Here is a 25,831-nt window from a genome sequence, read left to right as displayed (position 1 = left end):
ATACTGCCTTACATTAAAATCTAAGGGGGTCATTCTGACCCTGGCGGTCATGGACCGCCAGGGCCAACGACCGCGGAAGCACCGCCAACAGGCTGGCGGTGCTTCCTGGCCAATTCTGACCGCCGCGGTCAGAAAAGGGAAACCGGCGGTTTTCTGCCGGTTTTCCCCTGGCCATAGGAATCCTCCATGGCGGCGCTGCAAGCAGCACCGCCATGGGGATTCCGACCCCCTTCCTGCCATCCTGTTCCTGGCGGTTCTTACCGCCAGGAACAGGATGGCGGGAACGGGTGTCGTGGGGCCCCTGGGGGCCCCTGCACTGCCCATGCCACTGGCATGGGCAGTGCAGGGGCCCCCTAACAGGTCCCCATAATGATTTTCAGTGTCTGCTTAGCCGACACTGAAAATCGCGACGGGTGCCACTGCACCCGTCGCACCCCAGCAACTCCGCCAGCTCCATTCGGAGCCGGCTTCATCGTTGCTGGGTCTTTCCCGCTGGGCGGGCGGGCGGCCTTTTGGCGGTCGCCCGCCTGGCCAGCGGGAAAGTCCGAATGACCGCCGCGGTCATTTGACCGCGGTGCGGTCTTCTGGCGGCGGAATTTTGGCGGGCGGCCTCCGCCGACCGCCGAAGTTGGAATGACCCCCTAAGTAATCATCCAGGGTAAAATTAACACCAGTGATATTTGCATGACTGTTTTCAGTAACTGATTTAATGCTGGTGAGCCCACTGCAGGGAAATACAGCCCGAAGTAATGGAACTTACTGCTCAAAATAGGACTAACTTAGACCTGGTTTTAGGTAACCCCATAACTATCGCCCACAACGTGAGATGATGATAGTGCATAGTCACTAAAGACCCTGATAAAGATTCATGAGTGTTTTGTTTTTGTGTGGGCTCTGCTCCTACCTCCAAATTAGAATGCATATCTTCGGTCAGCTGTAGCTTTGCTGCCAGCAAGGAAAGTTAGTGCTAGGTTTTAAATGTTAGCCATGTCAACATTTTTGTTTAGTTGCTTATTGTGTTAATATCTATATTTTACCTTCGGAATATTTACTGCCCAATAGTGAATAGTCCTGGCAATATTTCTTTGATCGGAATCCCATACCACTCCCAGTAATGAATAATTTCAGTAGCACTGACTGCAAGTCTGACAGAGCATTACTGCCGGCAGTATTTTGTTCCTAATCAGGGCTCATTTGTTCATCACAGTCAATCACTCATACTGCACAAAAAGATGAGATAGCACGCTGCACAATAAAGGTAATTAACCACAAACAGACATAAATAAGTAATGCTGCTCAATAAAGTAATTCCACATAGTAAACTCGGAGGCATATGTACAAAATAATGATGCAGCCCGGCGCCGCAAGCCGTCTTCCAGCGCCAAGCTGCGCCATTAGGAAAGTGCAGGGATGCATCGTATTTACAGCAATACGATGCATCCCTGTACTTTCCTCAGCACTGATGCATAATTGGCATCCTAGCGCCAAAGCAGCCACCCTTGCACCACCTGCATTGCAGGGATGATTATTTATATGCATGAAGAGACACCTTCCTGCACATAAACAATCATTAATGGTGTTTTCCTCCTATGTGTGCTGCAAAATGCAGCACACATAGAAGTACGCTACCCCTGGGGTGGCGTAGGAATCGGATGCATTCCCAGCCTTGTAATTCTGGTAATGTGTCAGATTCCGTGGGTGTTGCGTGGAAACACCCACAGCAATAATCATGGAGCTACCCTTTCACGCAGAGTAACGCGTGAAAGGGGGCCATTTTACAAGGCCATGAAAAGCCACACTGGTGGCTTTGCGTGGCCTTGTAAATATGGGACGGCACACTGCGCCACCGGAACATCAAAAAAGTGACACTCTAGTGGCACCAGGAGCATGTAAGTGTGCCCCTTGATCTTGAACTCTAACAACGAGGATTCAGTGCACACTTTACCAACGAGGAGCTATTTTAAAAGTAAAGACAACATTTCCCCAATAAAGATGAGACATGATGATGCTCATTCAAGTTGAGCCGCGATTCCATACATTGTCAACCAAACTAACTCCTCATGCCATCTCAGACTGGTTAATGCCATCTTAGACTGGTTAATTGTGACTGGATTATGAAACATTATGTGTATAATAAGGGTTTTGCGTAAATACATTTTTCGAATTGCAGTGAGCAAAACCGGGAGCCATCTTTGTCCCTTTGTACTTGGCAGGCTCTGCCTCAATGAAAATTTAGAAAAGTGTACACAAAATGTAGTCGTTTTCAGCACGCATATCACATACATTAGCAAAAAATCCATAGGTTCAGAATATACTTTGAATTAGTCAATTTTATGCCCACGAACTGGGCGTTCCTCCAAAAGTGCGGGGAGTTTACTCTCCCTAAGAAAAATGGTCGCAAAACTATGCATTTGGCGACCACGGTTTCATAAAAATTAACTAAATAACCATAGTTATTAAAGTCAGTAGACCAATATGGGTATGCATTTTCATGTGGCAAATTATTTTTCAAAATGTACTTAGTATCATTCTTCAGATCTACATTGTCTCCTTCCTTTGATAATATATAAGAAAAGGCAGAGAGCAAAAAATGAAATGTTTGCACAATTTTCAATCTAACGCCACAGGCTGCAGAACTTGACAAACATTACAGTCTCATAAAGCAGTGTTGCTTAGAGCACAGAAGCATTATTGGTTCAAGAAGCCCCCCTCCAAAAAAGGCACAAACTAAGCATGTGTGATGAGCTGTTGTGCCCTACTTGTACTTGAATGCCTTGGATAAATCTAATCTGAATTTAGGTTGCTACTCGTTATAGAACGACTGCCTCACATATTAGTTGGATTCTATGTGTTTTTTTAATCTATGGTGCTCTCTTCTGTAACTCCCTCTGGCAGCTACTTGTTGTTAATTAAAAAATATAAATCAAGCATGCCCCTCTCAAAGAGACAGCTGAGAACAGTTTCACTATTAGCAACGTCATTCTTCAGTTCATACAGCTGTATCACCCAACAAGCTCCAAATAGTATGTACAATGCAGATATTTTCTATAAGCTGTAGTAGGTGGTTCACTGCTAAGAGAGCCATTTAAAGTCTGGTGGAAAATCAGTTGGGACTCCAGGATTTTTTTATTCTTTATCTTTTAATTGACTTTTTCTTTACATCAAGAAACAACATAACTCTTAGAAAGTGTACACGTTACACCAGAGTCTAAGCATACATGACTAGTCCGCCCTCCAGGTTAGTGGATGCTGCAGCCTCTGCTCCCCAGCTAGAAGATTAATTGGCCACCTCTGCAACGGCTTCATTGAAGGCAGAGATCCATTGCCAAGTGGGTGTGATTTTTGATGCACTCACTCATCAAACAATTGTTTAAAAAAAAAAAAAATCCTAAAGTAGGAGCTTGTTCCTGGAAAACACCAAGTGTAATAGCCCTGAAATGCTGGGAGTTTTCTCTACGATTGGGTGGAATTTGGGGTGTTCGGTTCGGTGGAATCACGCAGATTTATATTAAAATTCTGCTAGATACTGATGAATTCTGTGACACAGCAGTATGGGTATTTGGTGCTATTTTCTTAGCACATTATGCACCCTCACATCCAAAAATGGATGCGAAAACGTATTTTGCTCCAAGAAAACATCACAGTCAAGTACCATTAAGTGACCTTGCATACTTTGCAGGGATTCAAATGTGCAATCACTGCAGAGTATGCAAGGTTTCTAACTTTAGAAACCACTACATAATTTATAAGTCAACCCTCAAAGTGACGGAATTTTAATTTATCAGTAATTGCGCATTACGAGAGTAACGTGGAATTAACTAAATTCCTTTGATTCCGACTGGTGGAAGGGAAAATTCTGCCCAGGCCTAGCTTTCTCCCAGAGTTTGCAGATCACTTGTGTTGATTCCTGTTCAGACCATGAGGATTTCCCTGCTGGTACCAAGCAGGAAAATTGTACCCTGAAAAGAAAGCCTTAAATATGGAGTGTGTTCTAATATACATTGACGAATAGTCGTGTGTCGGACAGGCTGTCAGTCTGTGGATTCCAAGGGTGGAGCTAGCTACGATTCCACTGGTAGAACCATGGGAAGTTTCACCCACATTTACATGAGGAGGGCAAACGAGGTGCTTGGCAGACGGGGGATCCACATTTCTTGCAGATGCATGCATCCACCAAGCTGTAAATAACTACTGCAGTCTGCACGGCTAATAATATGCCACACTTGTTTTTCCTTGTTTCTGTTGTTGCTCAACCACTTGTTTTTGATGTACCTAAACACACTGCTGATGTTAAAGTTTGCTCAAACAAAACTTCAGTCACTTACAACAAAACATGTATGAATATATTTTAACAGGAAGTTGTGTGGATTTATTCCCCTGCCTTGTTTCTGTATCTCTGTCAGGCAAGAGTTTCCGGGAGGAGCAGTGTGAATCCTTCAATGGCCATAATCGAAGTGCTAACCGGCTTACCCCCTCTGCCGGCTGGGTGCCAAAGTACTCTGGCGTGTCACCACGGGACAAATGCAAACTCATCTGCCGAGCCAATGGTACTGGCTACTTTTATGTACTTGCTCCCAAGGTAAGTCCATAGGTTTGTATGTGATGCCCACGTGTGAATTAAATGATGGATTCTATCTGAGGATTTAGTGATGTATTCTTGGCAAGCTAGATAAAAACATACAGCTTTTTAGTATTAGGGAAACAAACTGGTGGCCTGAGCCACCGAGCACTGTGATCTTTGTGTTACCCTCAACGCCATTGTCCAGATCAGCTCCTCATAAAGAAAAGGTACTGGTGATGCATGTCAGATTATCAGGATCCGCTAACATGTCAAATGGGTTCCATTCTGATTCATCAGATGTACATTTATCACATGTGGATATCCAGAAAATCGTTCTAGGCATTCTTGACATGTATAGTGGACAATCAAAAAAGTGCAGTACATTAATAACATCACCTATTATTAGTCAGCAAGAGTGTATTCCAATCGCAATGTGATCAATTACTCTCAATGGAGGGTATCACAGAAACACATTGCTTCCATGATCTAAATTGTTATGGTAACTTGAAATGCAGAGGCAAGTGAATGAAAGGAGGATATTTCTCAAAGAATTGAACATCCCAAATAGTCTCTCCAATTATAATTGTCATTAGAATGAGGATCATTGCAGATGGAAAGAACGCAATGAGTTTTCTAAATTGTGGTCGTTTTTCATATGTTTATGATGTTCGTATAATTGGATCAAAGCTATTTTAATCTTTCCCAAGCGTGGTGAGAATGCAAAATTACCAAATAAGAGGGGGAGATGTTACTTGAAGGAAAACTTTGTTAACTTAATTAATATGTAATAATACAATGTTAATTTACAATAGAAATCCTGAAATTGTTTTCCATTATCTTTGCCTTTAGAAGATTATATTTTCTTGTAGTTCCAGATTAAGGTAGTATGCATTGTTATCCGAAAGGAAGAAACTATCCAGTTTATGACAATCACTCTACAACTATAAAGGTCATATCTTAAATAGGTTTCCTCGCCTACAGTTATAGCTGTCAGCAGATTCACAGTTTGAGGTGCAGCCTTCAGTTATCATTTTTGCTGTTGGTAATAATTCCTATTTTAGAGAAACTACACACCCATCTCTCCCCAAAAATGATTGTGTCGGGGAGGGTCCAATGACATTCCTGGTAGAAAACCCTTGCCAGATATTCAAGGTAACCAATCACTGTACAATTGGTTCCCAGTTATTAATAATAAATACATCTGGTATGTAATGCTCTAAAATTCTGGCACGTCTCTGGCAGTAATTATATATTGGAGGTTATTTTTTTGAAGCATTTCAATGGAAAACATACCCAGGACAAACATGTTCATGTGCAAAAATTCTCATCACACGCTATTTTGGGGAGCTATTTGCAGTACAATAAAATCAGCATCAATTACTAGCAGCAAAGATTTAAAGTTGCTGTGGTAGACTCTGGCTCTGTTTTGGTGCAATAATGCTTTGGAACATAGCAAATATATGGAAACTGCATATATAATGCTCCTATGCTACATACATAGCACTACTGCTCAACCGCTACCTCAGAGTCAATGCCTCATCTATGGTTAACTTGTCAGTGTGTAGTTAATGCTAAAAAAAAAATCATTACCTCAACCTCACCAGCCCATTGTGGCCTTTGCTTCAACATCAGTCCCCATCTCTATTCATAACCAGTGACAAACATTTCATTATAATAGCACAAATTAAATTAGATCTACATATATGGATTACTTACCCTGACCTTAATGCTAATCTCAGCCTATGTTAAAAAAACAACTATCTACCTTATATTAAACAAGAATGCATTAAACAAGAGAAGCCCAACTGTAATTAATATTTAATAATGAAATGCAATTATATGAACCCTTATATAAAAAATGGTGCCTAGGATACGGTAAATAAGGTAGAAGTCAAATGCTGAAAATATAATGAGAAAAAGATTAGACCAGAAGCAGTGATGTATGATCCAGTGAATGACTTGTTGTGTCCCTACAGATTTCATAGGACTAGGCTTAACAAAAACGTGAACCCTGTAAGCCTGAGTCTAAAGTATTTGCACACATTTATTTTAAACTACACAACAGCGTCACTCTCTTTTTGCTATTCAACTGTCAATAGGAAGGGATGATGGTTATGTCAATGCTTCTGTATCCACATGGAGCGTGGAGTTCCCTTATCACACATTATGTACTTACTTTGTGAAATCCAGAATCACTAGGAGCGCTCAATTCCATATCCTGCATATTGTGCACACTTAAGTGGTGCAATATCTACAGGCACAACTATTTTAAGGTACAGTACGATATGTAGAGTAACAAGAGACAGTGTAACAAATTATCAGAGCTAAATAAATGGCGGATGGATCTGAAAACAATTTTTATAATATATAAGGAGCCATAACACATGGAATCCTTCAACCCCTATATAAAGCCTCTCTAATTCCTTTATAACAGGCGAATTGTGACTCACCCATTCACAAATTATAAAGGAATGGCGTCAGAACTCAACTGTAATAAGTTATTATAATTGAGTTCAGACCTCACAGTGCAGCTGATAGCAGCTGAAGGGAAAGGCCAATCATATCAGGGAGCATAATTTGAGAAGCTGTTTAAAGATAAACAAAAGGTTGTTTTTTCCTTCTGTTCTATTTTCTAACTTATTTCAGCAAGCAGAAAGGAGATATTTATGGCAACATGATTAATTTTTGCACTCCTTAGGTAATTATAGAAAAGTTAGAATCTGTCTGCAAGTTTCTATACACTGTGAGCTACTGCTGTTTATTTTTTAAATAACTTTTGTTAAATGAATTCTAATATATTTTTCAACAAACATCTAACAGTTGTTTTATGTATTTAATTTTGTACTATATTTGTATATCTTTTTATTCTTCATATTTGCAAACATGCTCTCTCTTTCATATGAAAGAGCTGCACAGCAAGGATGTAAGTGGTTTGTAGGAAAGGTGATAGTGATAGTGTCACCATGCATTATATGGGGTAACTTCCCTGCTGTACATGATAAGGATATTGTAAGGCTCCTTGGAGTTCCATAACTTTATAGAGGAACTCAACTTTCAGCCTAGTTCCGCTACATGGTCATGGATCTCAGCACTGTTTCGCAATATCCTTATAATGTATGACAGGGCATACTTTATCCCATATATGATGAAGATAACAGATATTAGATCGGCCAAATTGAATTTTACCACTAACACATAGTAATTTAAGTACAGTAGGCAAAACCATTACTCTGAATTCCATGCATTCCAACTACAGTCAAGGAATAAAAGGTGCTTCTTTAACGTATGCTGAGATCTTCTCCCGGCCATGGCCAGATATTCTGCCATTGATTGATGCTACCATTTTTCAAAGTAGGCAACTCTTTATAACTCATCTCTGCTTTAGTAATCAGGAAATAAAGGGACAATAACAGGTAGTTCTAAGTAAAATGTGATTTTATAATTAAAAAATGCAAATATTCTGCTCAACAGAGAGTATAGAATTTTGGGATAATGGTGATCAGTATTTCTGAATCAAATGATACTTTCCAGTATTGCCTGGTGGTGATCTGGCATTCTCTTCTCTGATATTGTAGGTGGTGGATGGGACCCGCTGCACTCCAGACTCCACATCACTCTGTGTGCAAGGAAAGTGTATCAAAGCTGGCTGTGATGGACAGCTGAACTCCAAGAAGAAGTTTGACAAGTGTGGAGTGTGCGGAGGAGACAATAAGAACTGCAAGAAGGTGTCCGGCCTCTTCACCAAACCGATGTGAGTCCAGGACATGGCCCTATAATCCTACCTTTTAGTCACAGGAGGAATCTTTTCATTACCCTGGCGCATCTCATGTGCTCTATCGCCTCCTCCTCCTGTGTGGGGCAGTATTGACAATACCATGCAGTAGAAGGGAGAATGTCATATGTTTTCTAATGCTGACACCACATTGCAATAGCGGTAAGAGGGTATAGAGTACTGTCACTGCTATGCAGTATGAAGTGAAATGCCATTCTGAAGAGGTGTGGCATTTATACTGCTACAGCGCTGACAGGTCTGCAGTGCTACAGTGCAATTCAGCGCCATGAAGACGTTAATATCTCTGATGCATTTACCGCACAGTGGTAGAGGGAAGGTATATCCAAGGGAACGTTCTCGGGAGTCTCAGGGCAGAAAGGAGCTACTGAGTTCAGACTGTGACAATCGGAGCTATTTGCAACTCATGTCCTGGGCTCTGAGCATCATGTGCACTCCTTTAGCACCTGACCTTCAGGGCAGTGATTTCAATCTGTCAGAGGTTTAGTCACAGAAGTGGTGTGGGATTAATTCAGAACGCAATACAACATCTAGTAGCAATCAATACACTAATGTCTAGCCAACGTATTTACTCAAAAAGTAATTTACTTCAGTGACAGAACACAATATGTAATGTGTAATTTAGAGGTCAAGAAAAATGAGGTGCCGTTATCAACGGAACAATCATTGTGTAGGGGAACCAGTGATAACAATCCACTGCTGTGCCCTGTGCTAAGGTAATATACAATGTTTTAATGCAAAATCAGCCCTAAGCCCTATGTATGAACAAGAATATTCCAATTCTGGTCCCTTTTACTGAGTTTCCCTCCTCCTATCTACTCCTCCTACAGGAAGATATGGCATGTATCAGTCTCACATAAAACTAGCATCAGTAAAGCCAATAGGACTTGCCTGTAAGAGCTTTAGCAATGTTTTGTAGCCATTCTGTACAGTAGAGTGACTGCTGCGCAGCAAGGCTAACACTAATCAAAAAGTGCTATGAAATGGCCAGCACTAATGTGTTTGGTTTTTTTTAAGTTCCTTAGCGCAGGCAGCATTATAGCACTTTTTGTTATTTTCTTTAGCCGTGTGCTCCCAAGGCAACACAGTGGGAGAAACGGAGGAAGGGGCGTAGAGGAGATGGAGGGAGGGACAGAGGGAAGAAGGGCAGGCAGATGGGAGAGAAGTAAATTAATGGTAGAGAGGGAGGGTGAGAGGGGATTTCGGTGCACACAGAGAAAAGAAGGTGAATGACAGGGTCTGGGGGCAAGCAGACGGTCAGCAGAGGGTGGGGAGGATGTGCTGGGGCAAGCAGATGGACAATGGAAGATGGCAGGAGGGGCTGGGGCAGGCACACAGAAAAACGGGGTAGGAGGGGCTGGTAGCAGGCACATGGACAACAAAGAGTGGTTGGGAGGGGTAGGGGAGCCAGTGACAATGGACGGTGGGCAGGAGGGGTGGAGAGAACCATATGGACATGAGAGGGTGGGCGGGAGGGTCTGGGGCAAGCACTTGGACAATGGAAGGAGGGGGAGGAGTTTCCAGAGGAAGCATATGGACAATGGAGGGTTGGGTGGGGGCTGTTGCAAGCACATGGACCATGGTGGGAGGGTGAGTAGCAGGACTATTGAAGTAACACGCAGGGGGGATAAGTACAGGAAGTAAACATCTGAAAAACACATGCACTCTTGTAGAATGCTTAAACAACAAGAAAAAAGTTGTGCCTGAAAAAGAGAGTAGCAGTAGGACACAGTAATGTGTTCACTCTCCAGGGAAAGGACAAACAGATGAAGAAGAAGGAAGCCTACAGAAGATGACAAACAAGAAGCAATCAAATGAAAATGACAATGAAGCCAAACAATAGTATGCAATGGATGGCCTCTAAGCCCCCATAAGATAACAAGAGATGTTGCAAGAGACTGCTAATGCTCTGAATTTGGTGAGACCTAAAAATGTCAGAGTTCAGTTGACAGCATTCCCTTGCACTGTAGCTTAGTCTATAGTTGTTCTGAGTGGCTCAGTCAGCTCTGCTGCCTGCGGGTGGATCAGCACAGCTGGTGGTGGTATGCGATTCCACACATCTCACCAGGTTCAGGTGCCCTGACTTGGTCCCAGCACACCCAACACTTCTGAGGCCTGTGGCCTCATGTAAAGGTCTCAGGTGCATGGTCTGGCAGTGGCTATGTTCTGATTCTTCTATGTCAGCTCCTCGCAGTTCTCCTTTTTAAGGCAGTAACGTATCCATGCAAGGGCATCTACAGCACCCCTCCTCAGCAGTCAATCAACTTTTTCCCTTAAGTCAACTGCTCTGTGAATATTTGCAGTGCATCCAGTTTCCTTTCCCAAAACCAGCGAACAGGAGTTGGCAGTCAGAGACTCCAATCCTAGTACACTAAAGAGTTTTTGGGTCTCCAAAGGAGTGGGACCCCAAGATTCAGATACAGAAATCAAGACACAGTGGCTGATAGTTTGTCCCTTTTTGATAATAAGGTTGCAGACAAAGTTTATGTATTCCAGTGGTCGAGTTCTGCAACAGGTTTTTGTACAGTTCTTGACTTTTGCTTATTTCTCCCACACTGGTCAGGCCATGGTCTTTATCTTCAGGTGTTAGTAGGAAAGTGAGGTGCAGGTGGGAGTCATCTATCAGAGGGAACCCCATAACTCGGACACAAAGTAAGGAGAGGTTCAAGATCGTGAGATGTGTACCACATATTGGGAAACAGTAACCATTGTTACTTACAAAAGACAGGTTATTGGAGCCAGCTGCACCCAAAAACAAGGTGGGACAAGGTGGCGAGGCCAGTGGGCCAGCGACCGCCCAGTTGCAGGTGTCACGTACTAAGAACGCGTCCGTTAATAGTTATGTTCAATAAGACTCTTCATTGTTTCGCCTGCTCCCACATAAGGCGCACATGGCAGGGTTCTCCACAAACCTTTTTTTTGTTTTTGCCAGGACACAGTGACCCCACCATCCCGTCTCTAGCCCCCACCCCACCCCCAATATCCCTCCATGTCTACACCATCAGTGTCGGCTTACATCCCAGAACGGATTCGCCTCCTTTCTTACTTGTGGCAGTCTGAGGGCTGCATTGCTCCAATGCTGACATTGAAGGAAGTCAGAAGGGAGCTTGCCCGCCCAAAAATGACACTCGTAGAATAAAGGGGGTCTCGACTCTCCTTTGCCGAAACTGAACGTCGGTCAGCACGGGGAGCTCATCTTTCCTGTGCCGACACTGAGGCACACGATGCCCTTGCCCTTCCGGGGCCGACACTAAAACGCAGCCCTTGGTTTGACCTCATCTGGTGCAGACACGGAAGCACATCACAGGGACTCCTCAACCTTCCGGTGCTGACACGACACAAAGGACAAAGCATTCCCTCCCTTTCTACCTCCAAATTGAAGAACAGCACAGGGGTGGTCTCATCTTTTTGAAGACTCTGAATGGTTCACATTTTAGGACCGATAAACACCCATTTCACTCAAATTGCAAGTAAAAAATACAGGTTGTGAATGCTCACATTCTGTGGCAGCAGTCTCAGATGTGTAGCTCTTGTAATGCCTGAGCCACCATAGGTGTCAATCTTCCATTGCATTTGCCCTTAATATGCCCACGCATAGGACTGGAAGTGGTGATGGCACGTGACAGGCAGCACTGGAGCAGGCCGCACTCTGTGTTGCTGATAATGTAACTTGAAGCTCGAAAACACATGACTCAGAAAACCACAATATTATTATTGGAAGTAAAGGCCAGACCACGTGAATTCTTTGGTCCATTGCTGAGTGGAGGCACTCAGGCAGAACACGTGAACCGAACAATAACTTTATGCTTACGTGTTTTTATCGAGAGCACTATGTCAGTGTGCTGACGCTAAGCAGAATAAATACATTTACTGACCTTGTGAACATAGAATGCTGAGATGTTTTTGCTGGAATTGCACACTCGTGCCCTTTGTCATAGCAGATGGTGGAGTTGGTTGTTTAACGGTTTAACGTACTAAGCAACTTTGCTGTCATGCAATTTTTGTTTTGCAGTTTTATGAAGCGCACAATTGTCCAATGGTCATTAGAGCTCTTTACATGAGCACCAGGTTACACTCCACATCGTTAGAATTGTTTTTTTTTTAAGGCACAGGGAGATTAAAACTCTGATTTACTAACGCTCTGTGATAGGTTTGTGTTACTTTCGTGACACAAACCTTACACAAAGGGGGTCATTTTGACCGTGGCGGTCTTCCGACCTCCAGGGTAAATGTGGCGGTCCAACCACCAACAGGCTGGCCTGGTTTGAACCGCCGGGCCGGAGATGATTATCTCTGCCCCCTGCGGTCCACAGAGGACCGCCAGCGGTATTTGGAACCGGCCTTCTGAAATGGTTTCTGCTGTGGTAGCACCGCCATGAAAATCATGGCGGAAGGGCTACCGGTGACAGGGAATTCCTTCCCTGTCACTAGTAGATGGCACCCCCACCCCTCCCCCCAGCAAGCACTAGACCCCCCTCCTCCAGCCACAACACCCCTTCCTACCCCACCACCTTTCTGACATAGAACCCCCCACCCTCCCTTTTGACATAGCACCCCTCTCCCCATATACATGCACACAGAAACCCACACGCACCACACATACACCCATTCACCTACACTTACATACACGCATCCACTCATACGCATCCATGCACGCATTGACAACTACATTCATACACGCATTGACAACTAAATCCATACATGCATTCATGCACGCATACTCACACCCATCAAAAAACGCATTCTCACACGCAAACACACTTACATTCAGACACGCATACAACCACATGCATACGCACATTCATACACACACGCAGACACCATACACTCACACATGCACACACAACACCCTCCACCCTCTGACCCCCCTCCCCTGTTGGACGATCACCTTACCTGTTTCAGGGAGAAGTTCATCCAGCAAGAAAGGGGCACTTCCACCGCCGGCAGCGCTCCACCAGCAGGACACCGCCAGTCGATAATATGGCCCATAATATGGCGGGCGGTGTCGTACTGGCGGGGGAGGACAGGTGGTGGAACCTCCAGAGCACCTCCACCCGCCAGCACGACTACTGCCAGATTTCCGCCCAAAGTGTGGCGGAATTCTGGCAGTACCCATGATATGGTACTGCTTCCAGTGCTTGCTTCTGCTTACAAAATGACGTGAGTGGCTTTTTGTGTTTTTTAACTTCAGCCACGCTGCACAGTATAGGCACTGCTGTGCAGCATGGTAAAAAATCAATTGGCAAAGCCAGTAAGTCGTTAAGATGAGATCTATTTGCTTTGTCAACTGTAGTGCTGCTTTACAATTGTGCTGCATTGTACAGTGCACACAAGAAGCAGGAAACATGTTCAAAGTTTTTTTTCTTATGCCACACGTATTTCTCACAAAGGCATTTCAGATATGCGGATGTCACCAATTGCTCTGCTAGTTGGCCTTTTGCATGAGAATTTGAACTTCTCCAACGCTTTTGAACACAATAGCAATTTGATGTACTTTTCCCTCACAAGTGTTGAGTTTTTGCAAAATGTTCCTGAATTAACCTTGTGTTTTGACGTGGCACTCATGTCAAATGCTTTTTTCAGACGGGCTGAACATTCTGTGCAGCATTTGCAGTGTTTCTAAAAAAAAGGTTTTTAAACCAAAAGGTTGCTAAGGCGAGACTGTTAGAAATGGGGTTTTTGGTTGGCATCAGGTTGCCCTCTGTCCAAGCAAGAACCCTCACTCTAGTCAGGGTAAGTCACACACAATCCAAAATCAGCCTGTGCTCACCCTCCGGTAGCTTGGCACGAGCAGTCAGGCTTAACTTAGAAGGCAATGTGTAAAGCATTTGTGCAATAAATCATACAACACCATAGCATAAAACCCCAAAAATACACCACACAGTATTTAGAAAAATATATAATATTTATCTGGGTATCTTCAGGTCAAAATGATCAAAGTTGCAATACGAATTTGTAAAGATATCACTGAAAAGTGATATAAAGTGTCTTAAGTCTTTAGAATGTAAACAAAGTCTCTTTTAAGCACAAGTACCTGGTTGGGAGTGGAAAAATCTCCTCAGAGGGCCACAAGAGAAGAGGTGCGTGGAAAAAGGGTGTGTGCGTTGATTTCTCCCCAGCACACACGGACTTGCGTCGTTATTTTCCACGCGGGGAAGTCGGCGTCGTTTTCCGGCGCTCGGACAGTCTCTTTCTGTGGATCGCAGGGATTACCAGATGTCCCGGGTCTGTGCGTGGATTTTCCTGCTTGTTCTCCGGCTGCGCGTCGGTCTGCGGGGCTGCGCGTCGAAATTACGATCTCACGGCAGGCGTCGCGTCGATTTCTCCTCTGGATGTCGATCTGCGGGGCTGCGCGTTGAAATTACGATCTCACGGCAGGCGTCGCGTCAATTTCTCCTCTAGAGGTCGGGCGGCGTTGTCCTTGCGAGGCCGTGCGTCGGATTTTCGATCGTCCCAAGAGCGTCGCGTTGATCAGCGTCGGTGTGCGGCGTTTTTCTCGCCGCGGAACCAGCGGTGCGTTGAAATTTTCAGCGCACGGAGCGTCCAAGTAAAAGAGAGAAGTCTTTTTGGTCCTGAGACTTCAGGGAACAGGAGGCAAGCTCTATCCAAGCCCTTGGAGAGCACTTTCACAGCCAGACAAGAGTTCAACAAGGCAGCAGGGCAACAGCAAGGCAGCAGTCCTTTGTAGAAAGCAGACAGGTGAGTCCTTTGAGCAGCCAGGCAGTTCTTCTTGGCAGGATGTAGTTTCTGGTTCAGGTTTCTTCTCCAGCAAGTGTCTGATGAGGTAGGGCAGAGGCCCTGTTTTATACTAAGTTGTGCCTTTGAAGTGGGGGTGACTTCAAAGAGTCTCTAAGAAATGCACCAAGTTCCCTTTCAGCTCAATCCTGTCTGCCAGAGTCCCAGTAGGGGGTGTGGCAGTCCTTTGTGTGAGGGCAGGCCCTCCACCCTCCCAGCCCAGGAAGACCCATTCAAAATGCAGATGTATGCAAGTGAGGCTGAGTACCCTGTGTTTGGGGTGTGTCTGAGTGAATGCACAAGGAGCTGTCAACTAAACCTAGCCAGACGTGGATTGAAGGGCACAACAAGATTTTAGTGCAAAGAAATGCTCACTTTCTAAAAGTGGCATTTCTAGAATAGTAATATTAAATCCGACTTCACCAGTCAGCAGGATTTTGTATTACCATTCTGACCATACTAAATATGACCTTCCTGCTCCTTTCAGATCAGCAGTGAAACTGCACACACAGGCCTTGCAATGGCAGGCCTGAGACAGGGTTAAGGGGCTACTGAGGTGGGTGGCACAACCAGTGCTGCAGGCCCACTAGTAGCATTTAATCTACCTGCCCTAGGCACATGTAGTGCACTCTACCAGGGACTTACAAGTAAATTAAATAGTCAATCATGGATAAACCAATCAGTAGTACAATTTACCCAGAGAGCATATGCACTTTAGCACTGGTTAGCAGTGGTAAAGTGCCCAGAGGTCAAAAGCCAACAACAACAGGTCAGAAAAAATAGGAGGAAGGAGGCAAAAAGTTTGGGGATGTCCCTGTCAAAAAGCCAGGTCCAACAGAGACCTATTGGCTTTGCCAAATGGTTGTCCTACCATGCAAGCGAGCTGCATGGCACAGCAGGAAACGAGTTAAATGATAGCTTTTATAATAGAATTTAGTCATAAAGAAAAATACACCCAGTTTAAGCATCATTGCACACTTACTAGAGAATACCTGCTTTCGAGCATAGGCAAAGGAAAAGCAGATACTCACCCAGCTATAAGACCAATTATCGCTAACTGTACAGAGCTTTGCTTTTGCAATAAAAACTCCAGACACGCCGACCTAGATGTAGCAAAAACCCATGCTACTAGGCTGCTGAAGGTAGGCTAGAGAGTCTGTGCCCAAACTATCATTATTGGCGTGAAAGCTGTATTTTCTCCACGGAGGAATGTTCAGCATCTGATATTGGTGACGCTTTTTGGAATTTGAGTGCAAATGTAATCACAAATTCTAATTGTCACTGTTTTCAGTATTGTAACAGCACCATTTTTTTAAATTTCCAATAAAGAAATATTTGGGGAATTGCAACTACTTTAGGATATGGCATTGCATGGCACTCGTGTAGTATCATGGGTTGGCTGTGCCACCATGGCATATCTCAGGAGTGGACTTTTGACTTGAAGTGTGAAGATGAGGCACTTTAAGATGTCGCAGCTCTTCCCAGTCAGCATATTAGGCTGAATCGATTTTAACAGCTGGTATTGTCACAGTTAATTACTTGCGATCTTCGTTACTCCAAGTCTGGTGTTTCTTGTCATTGTCTTGGTATTCATAGTTTTAGCGCGTCAGACCTTAATAAATAAACCTTCAAGGGAGACACGAATAGGTCGATAAACCTTTTGACTCGTTTCAAGGTTTTCCCACCATATATCCTGTACATGCACAGATCAATAACCAATAACAATCAATAACATTGGTAATCGATAGAGTCAGTAATTGTCATACACCATGACCTTGCAGTCATGAATAACCACACCTTTATGTAAAAAGTTAGAATATTTATTTCCCTATATTAACAATGCTAATGTAATGGAGGTTCATCTCAAAATCAATTGATAAACATACAGGAACAACACTGACTGACAGAAATGACAAAAGAACCGCAATTTAATCAAAGCTTGAGCTACTACACATTCTAAAATTGCCATGCAAATGAATAGCAAGAATAACTGCACAAACAATATCACATACATTTAGATTCAGTAAAGGAAAGACATCCATTGTTCCACATAGCGAACGTCATCAGTGAGATCCCTAAATAACATCAGATTAGCATTGGTATGATTGAACTTCAGGCAAGACAATTTAGTCACCACAAATTTGGATAATCATCTAACTATGGCTCTGTCAAAATTAGCGGTTCGTACCTAGAAACAAATCAAATAGACGTAGCAAACAACATCATGGTCAATATACCTATCCTCAGTTTGGATCAGCAAGCTGTGACAGTCTTCGTCATCAGGACATCAGTCTAGTCAGCAAGGCATCAGGATTCAGCATCAAAGTTCGGAAACGGCAAAGTCTTTTCAGCAATAAAGTTAAGCATGTCTCTTCTCAAGACGGAAGAATAGGCAAAATGGGGCTAAACTCTCAAGAGGAATGGGGAGAATGTGGCTTCTCCTCTCTGTGCAGTGTGGCTAAGTTAGAGTTCCTAAAACTACTTCCCAAGTCCTGATTGGTCAAGGGATCGCATGTTTGCATTCAGTCCAATAAGACTAAAACTTCAAATCTACATTTCCACTAGTAAATTGTTCACATATCAGTGATTGGCTCCTTTTGTACTGTTATCATCCGGCTCGTCAGGTAACAATATTGTTGCAGATTATACTCCAGTCAGTACGGTCTTTGTCTTCTCCTGGGAAAGCTAGTCTCACACACATTACAATAAAGAATGTTGCATTAGCAAGTACATCATCTCCTAGCAAGCAGTTCTCATGAGAACAGGCTTTTTAGCTACAAGCATTTGGTCAGCACAGTGGAAAATCACAATTTTATTCTCTAAATAGACATTTTATTAACCGCCTAAGCAATGTATCTTGACGTGAGGCTGTGCAACTAGGCCAAGACCTCACTAAGTTAAGGCCTACGATTGATAAAGCTAATACATAATACATAACCCTTAATATGACATATTATTGCATTAATCAAACATAAGCTCAACATTTCATATTAAAAATCCATTAATAAGTACACTTTGTGAATATTGGCGGCGACTTGTGGGCACACCTTCAAATGCGTGCATTATTTCCCTCTAAGTTATTACATTTTCTACGCAAATTCAACACTCAGATTACATTAATATTCATTATTAAATCCAGCTTTAATAATCCCTCCTCTGATGACTAAATGTGTCATCAAAATAAACATTTTCACACAAATTTTGCATCAGCTAAATTTCTGTCATTTCAATTTTCCAATTAGGAAAATCACAAAAATCAATATCCCTTGTATTATTTTCATTAGTATCCCTTTCCCAATGTTGCTGAGCCAATTTCCCATTGAAGCAATTCCTTTGACTACCTTCTCCCAAACACCTGGTTCTTTCAGCTCTTTCAAATCAGCACTTTCATTAGTCAGATTAGTAAGTAAGCTTCTAATTTCTTTACTATAATCAGGAATAAATGTACAGCAATGCCTAGAATTAAGCATATTGCAAACTCTGCCATCTTTTGTTAAAAGAATGCCTAACGCAAGGTAGTTCTGAAGAGTCATAGCTCTTTCAGCAGCTAATTCAGTATCTATCAGGAGTATGGCTCCTGAAAAATTTGTCAGCATGTTATCCACAATAGTGGACAACTTTCGAATCTTTATCAAATTCAGAACAACTCCTACTGAATGTATCATTGCTACAAATATATCTCCCACTATACCAGAAGGAGAGTCCTTCCTTTTACTAATATGGTGTAATTCAGTCATTTTCGGAAATGCCTTTAAGTCGTCTCGTTGAAATACCTTCGGGAAAACTATTCCCAAGTAACATGTGCCATGCCATCCTCTTAGAAGACTGTAATAAGCGTTAGGCCCAAGTATGTATTATGTCCCGGAATCACTACATCCTGTCCATTCAACATAAATGTCCATTTACTCTGAAGCAAAACATCTGTCTACATTCACTCGTTCACACAAATAAAGTGCAAGATTTAGGCCTATATACACAAAGCATCCCTATGTGGTGCGCATCTAAAGCTAATTTGCCTTGTGTTTTTGTTGCACTATAAGCATAATCATTCGTATAAGACATTTTCTCTAAACCCCTCTCTAATCATAGCTTTTCTCCTGTCATCTGTGTGATCTAAAAAGCTCTTCTCTAAAGGTGTAAGCAAGCATGTCAGGTTGCTTCGGTGCGCATAAGCTGTGCCAAAAGTTAATGTAGGCTTAAAGAAACCTCTAACCAATACTATGTCATTGTCTTTAGCTACTCTACTCGGGTATCTAATTATGAGGACAAACGAAAACACCACGTCATGATTGGAGGAGAAATACTGAATGTACTCCTGGGTATAGAATCTTGTTAGTAACTGACTACAACTTATACAATAAATAAGAAGCAAACTATGATAGGTCTTCGAATGATGAAGGAATCTGCGTATACACAAAAGAATTCTTCGCCTCCATCGTCTCAACATACTCACTCAATAAGTGATATAAGACATTAGAAGAAAGTTCCCCTTGGGCATTATCTACATGCAGATACTCTTCATCTAACCTAAACTTCTCTATTGCTCATAATGCAGTAGTCACCTCAAAAGCTGAAGTATGGTTGGCTTTACTCTTATCAAGAATAGTCATACCCACAATCAATATCACGAACAATATCACACATACAATTGCCAAACCAATACTCATGTATTTACAGCACCTGTACTTCTTACCCTGCTGGCTAACGTTACTCAAGATCTGTAAAGAATCAGAAGGCAGAAGAGAAAAATCTAGAAACTATGCAGCAAGATCACAAACAAAAACCTTCAATCTTCTCTTAGCAGATACTCACAGCTCTCAGTCTCACTTCCAGGACCCTTTGTCAAAAATCAGTTTAGCAGCTTGTCAAAATCAAGTTTCCAAAAGTCAATTCAGGTTATCAAAGTCTTTTCTGGTTACTGTCAACAGTCTCTTTTCTCCCTGCAGTTTTTCTCAATTTGTCTCAACAGTTCAGGTCATTAGTTTCCTTCAACTGCCAAAATATTGACCTGGAATATCTCGATCAAAACAAAAAGACAAAAACTCTCTTTGCCATTCACTTGTAGTGGCCTACGCCCACTCAGTACCTGCGTATCTTCAACTTGCTATTCTCTTTCTTTTCAACTTTCGATCTCCATTCAATTCTCCTTCATTTAGATCTTATTTCCTTGTCGTATCTACTTCTTCCTCGTTTGTTGTTTCAACAACTACTTCTTTTCTCTTTGCTTGTGATTCCGGCCACTTATCTCCTTTCAGTGGGCCTTTGGTCAATGCTCTTTTCAGTGTTGAACTCAAAACGTCTTCTTGTTCTGCAGGACTTTCTATTGACCGACCTGCAATTGGTTCAGGAGTCAGATCACATTTACTTTGATCCACCTTAACTCCTTCCCCCGCAGGGTCTGGCTTGTGCTCAGTTTGTTTCTCAAAATAGTCTACTTCTGGGAGAGTCTCCTTTTCACTAGATTCTCGTGTTGCATCAATTGAGATTAGCTCATGGTCACACTCCTGGAGGCCTTCTCCTTCGGCTCTCACAGGAGTAACTGAACGGTCCTCAATGTGCTCAGTTTCTCTTTCTTCACCTTCCAGCTCAGAGGCTTGTCTGGTCATTGTTGGTACACTCAACACCTCCTCTTCATCATCCAAATGAAATGCCACCTTTCTTGTGTGGTTGGCATAAATCCAGTTCGGAACTCCTGCACACTTCACAGCTGTGGTAGTAATCAGAACTAACTGGAATAGTCCTTTCCAGTGAGGTTGCAAACACGTCTTCCACATGTGTTTCCGGACCACAGCTCAGTGTCCAGCTCTGAGGTTGTGCCCTGGGTCATGGATCAGTGGCAGTGTGATGGACTCCACCTGCTGAGAGAAAAAGTGAACCACATCAGCCAGATCTTTGCAGTAGTCCAACACCATATCACCTGTTATGTTGACAAGTGCATTTGCAGGCACCACTGGCAACCTCATTGCTCGGCCCATGAGGATTTCGTGCAGTGGCAATCCTGTTTTCCTGTCAGGTGTGTTTCTAATTGTTTCTAATTGTCATCAGTACTAATGGCAGTGCGTCAGGCCATTTCAGATTCGTGGATGCACACATCTTTGCCACTCTTGATTACAAAGTACCATTCATTTGTTCCACTAGTCCTGATGCTTCAGGGCGGTAACTACAATGCAACTTCTACACAATGTTCAATGCTGCACACAGTTATTCAATTACTTCATTGTTGAAGTGACTTTCCCTATCAGATTCTAAAGAGATCGGAAACCCAAAATGTTGTATCAGGTCCCTAAGCAGTAATTTTGCTACTGTGAAGCTGTCATTTCTTCGTGTAGGGTACGCTTCAATCCAGTGACTAAAGATGCAGACAGTCACCAACACATAACTCAAACCTCCACACACCTGCTTCTCATTAAAATCCATTTGCATCCTACTGAATGGACCTCCTGCTCTTCCATAGTGGCTTAAATTAACCACTGTCCCTTTTCCCTTGTTCAGTTGCTGGCAAATGATGCAATGATGGCAAACTGCTTCAGCAACTTGTCTAAACCTTGGATTGAACCAATCATGCTTAAAAAGACGGATCATGGCATCTCTCCCAACATGTGCTTGACCATGATAATATCTAGCCATTTGGGACAACAGACTATGGGGGTCATTCTAAGTCTGGCGGGAGGCGGAGGCCGCCCGCCAGACTTCCCCCTCCGAAATACCGCTCCGCGGTCGAAAGACCGCGGAGGGTATTCTAAGTTTTTCCCTGGGCTGGCGGGCGGTCGCCAAAAGACCGCCCGCCAGCCCAGGGAAAAACTCCCTTCCCACGAGGATGCCGGCTAGTAATCGAGCCGGCGGAGTGGGAAGGTGCGACGGGTGCTGTTGCACCCGTCGCGTATTTCACTGTCTGCCAAGCAGACAGTGAAATACTTGTAGGGGCCCTCTTACGGGGGCCCCTGCAGTGCCCATGCCAGTGGCATGGGCACTGCAGGGGCCCCCAGGGGCCCGCGACCCCCCCCTACCGCCATCCGGTTCCCGGCGGGCGGACCGCCGGGAACTGGATGGCGGTAGGGGGGGTCGGAATCCCCTCGGCGGCGCAGCTAGCTGCGCCGCCTTGGAGGATTCAATAGGGCGGTGGTACACTGGCGGGAGACCGCCAGTGTTGCCGGTCTGACCGCGGCTTTACCGCCGCGGTCAGAATGCCCTGCGGGGCACCGCCGGCCTGTCGGCGGTGCTCCCGCCGACCCTGGCCCCGGCGGTCTAAGACCGCCGGGGTCAGAATGACCCCCTATGTGGCAAAACCAATTGTCCCCCTTCTGAAACCCATAGTTCATCCTGTCTCTGTACACATTTCAGTTTTTACTCCATGATCGTTTTTTCTTCCTGTCAATATTATTCTGCAATGTTTTCAATTATTCCAATGTTTCTATTATTTTCAGTGCAAAACTTGGACGTGTTTCATCTTCTTCAGGTAACAGTTCCGAACAATATAAAGTTCAATTGACAAAACCTCGCGATTTGATCCGCATATCCATTTCCCATTGACACAAAGTCTTGCGATTCCAGATGTGCACTGCATTTCACCACAACAATCTTTTCAGGCATTTGAAAAGCATGAAACAATTCCCCAATGCTCTCACCATTTCTCATGAAATCTCTCTATGACAACAACTGGCCAAAATCATGGACTATTCCAAATCCATACTGGCTATCCATATGGATGGTACCTTTAAGCTGGGCAGAAACATGGCAAGCTCTAGTAAGGGCTACCTGTTTCGCCACCTGTGCAGAATACACTCCTCGAAGCCAAGACGCTTCCAGGATGCCAGAAATTGCGCAAAAGGCATATCCTGCTTTCAGTGTTCCCGTACTGTCTGTTAGACAGGAACCATCGACAAAGATAATTTGGTTATTTTCCTCCAATTGGGTGTGTCTAATAACAGGTCTTGGTTTTATGCAAAAGTCAGTTACCTCAAGATAATCATGCTCAATGTCTTCTATTTTTTCAATTTCAACATTTTCATTCCTAAGTAAGGTTGCCAGGTTCAGCACTGTACATCTTTTCAATGGCATATTTGGTGACCCCAAAATACTTGTCTCATAATTGGTCAATCTGGCACCTGTTAGGTATTGGGTCTTCATCTTTGAAAGTAGGATTTCAATAGCGTGAGGGACCATGATAGTTAAGGGATGTCCCATCATAATGCCTTGAAACTGTGTGAGGCTCTGTCCAACCGCTGCAACTGCACGCAAACAACCTGCAAAGCTGCTGCGACTGGGTCCAAAGTAACTGAAAAATATGCTACTGGGCGGTTTACACCTCCATAGACCTGCATCAAGACAGACAAAGAACATGCTAACTTAGTATAATTAAGTATACCCAAAGCTGGAGCTGTGCACAGACTCCCTCTCAATTCAGCAAAAGCTTTCATGCAAGCCTGGTCTAACACTATGGGATCGATGACCTCCTTGTGGGCCAACTTTTACAAAGGCTTGGAAATTAGTGAAAAATTGGGAATCCGTTGGAGGCAGTAGCCTACCATCTCTAAAAACATTCTGACATCTCTGGATATTTTCCTTGATCCCTTTTCAATCTGGTGACCCAAACATTTCACCTCTTTCTGACAGAATTGCAATTTAAGTGGGGACACTTTTTGACCATTCTTTCCCAAATGGTTCAGCAAAGCAATTGTGTCATACTTGCTCTCGTCCCTCGTTTTGGACGCTATCAGCAAGTCATCAATGTACTGTACCAAGGTTGATTGGAAAGGCAATAGTCATTGTCTTAATCACGCTCCCCCTCCCATCTCTGGTTCACCTCTGGACCCTCAATAATGATTCTGTTAATTACTGTAAATTGTTGTCAGGAGAGTATGAGATGAGAATATTGAGGAAGGTGGTGGCGTTACAAGAAACTAAAAGGGAAGAAAGGCTTAACAGCTAGAAGGAAATAGAAAACATTCTTCTTCCCAGCCAAATTATTGTACACGGTTATATGTCTCTGGGGAGGCTCACTTTATACAGGTAGAGATAATTTACTGGTATTCTTCATTACTCCAAATCCAGATCTTTCCTGTGAAAATTCTAGCATTCCGCCTACCCCCCTCCTGATACTGCCCTGGCCATCCTCAATTGTTGTGGTATTTCGAATGACATAAGAGAGATGGGGCAAGTCAATTCTAGAAGCCACAGGAGGATGCAGACTTATTAGTGTGAGAAGGGTAGTATTTGTTTTACTAATTCCAAATAGTTTCTTTTTTTTGCTAGGTGAATCCTGTCTCCTAAACTAACTAAAAACTTGCATAGGGCCTGATTCAGAGTTTGACGGACAGGTTACTCCGTCACAAACATGATGAATATCCTGTCCATCATATTACGATGTCCATAGGACGTAGTGGAATCATAATGTGGTGGAGGTTTGTATGCAGTAACCCCATCCGCCAAACACTAAATCAGTTAGTTAGACTTGCGACGAGGAAGACGTGAAAGGAGGTAACTCCTGCTTCTCTCTTCTTCTTTAACAGGTAAATGTAAGGGAAGTATTTGTGAAGAAGACATCTCTTACTTGGCGATAGTCACTTCTGCCTAATGTCACAGACTGCACAAACAACCTCATAGCATTATTGGACATGCACGCACCGTACATTATTGGACATGCATGCCCTGTACATCATTGGGCATGCGTACCCTGTACATTATGGGAGATGCATGCCCTGTACACTATTGGATATGCATGCCCAACACAAGATTATATATGCATGCCATTGCTTTATTGGTCCTAGATGTCCAGAGTGTCAGCCCAGTATGTTATTGGAAATACATGCCATGTGCATTATTGTATATACCTTCCCAGAGGATTATTAGATAATTAGGGGCATATATACCCTGTGTGCATTGAATTAGCGTCATTTTTTTTCTCGCTAGTTCAGCGCAAACCTAACTCCATATTTATACTTTGGCGCTAAACCCATCTAGCGCCAAAGTAATGGAGTTAATGTCATTTTCTAGATGTGAAAACCTATTTTGCGTCAATGAGATGCATGGCAGGTGTTCCCGTCCAGGAAATTATGATATGGCCTTAACGCCATATTTATCCCCCCGTGCTAAATTCATGCACGAGGGGATGGGGGCCTTCAATAATGGAACTAAGCTTGGGTATGGGCAGGCATTAGGGGACCGGTGGGCCTTTTTCCTTGGTCAGAGACCATGGAAAGAGCCCACAGGTGCCCTTCCCTGGCCCCAGGGACACCTCCTCCCATAACAGATGGACACCACAGGATGGGGGACCCATCCCAGGTAAGTCCCAGAAAGTAATATTTTTATTTTTATTTTTTAACCGCTCAGGTGCCCTGACTTGGGGCCCCCTCTATGGCGCTGGCCTTAATGGACATTTGTCCCCTGGGAATGGCCATTGGGGTGAGGGTCATAGCTCTAGTCTTTACTAAGACAGGAGCCATGTCCATGGGGGTTGTGCATCAGGAAACAGCGTTACACTGCTTAGAGGCATTTTTTGCCTCTAAACAGTGTAGCACAATAATTCGGCGCACAACCTCTGGTTTCCCCTATGCCTCTCCCACCTGGTTAGCATCCTTCACAAGAATGCTAACAGGGCATTAGTACCGGCTAGCGCCATTCCATAAATATGGTGCCAGGCCGGAATCCAGGAATGGCTCTAGCCATTGCTATACTTTTACACGCAAAACTGCGCTAATGCAGTTTTGCGTGTAAAAGTATAAATATAGCCCTTAGTCTCAGAGCTG

General features: G+C 43.6%; 1 protein-coding gene across 1 annotated transcript in view; it reads left to right on the top strand.

Annotated features, from left to right (window-relative positions):
* The window catches only part of ADAMTS15 (ADAM metallopeptidase with thrombospondin type 1 motif 15), a 266,466-nt gene that overhangs the window by 231,434 nt on the left and 9,201 nt on the right, over nt 1–25,831 (top strand). The window contains exons 6-7 of the mRNA XM_069224462.1: nt 4,404–4,579; nt 8,137–8,312. Of these exons, the coding sequence (XP_069080563.1) occupies nt 4,404–4,579; nt 8,137–8,312 (352 nt within the window). The remainder of the gene's footprint in view (nt 1–4,403; nt 4,580–8,136; nt 8,313–25,831) is intronic.

Source organism: Pleurodeles waltl, chromosome 3_1, assembly GCF_031143425.1.
Source record: "Pleurodeles waltl isolate 20211129_DDA chromosome 3_1, aPleWal1.hap1.20221129, whole genome shotgun sequence".
NCBI lineage: Eukaryota > Metazoa > Chordata > Amphibia > Caudata > Salamandridae > Pleurodeles > Pleurodeles waltl.
This window is presented reverse-complemented; position numbering and strand designations above follow the sequence as displayed.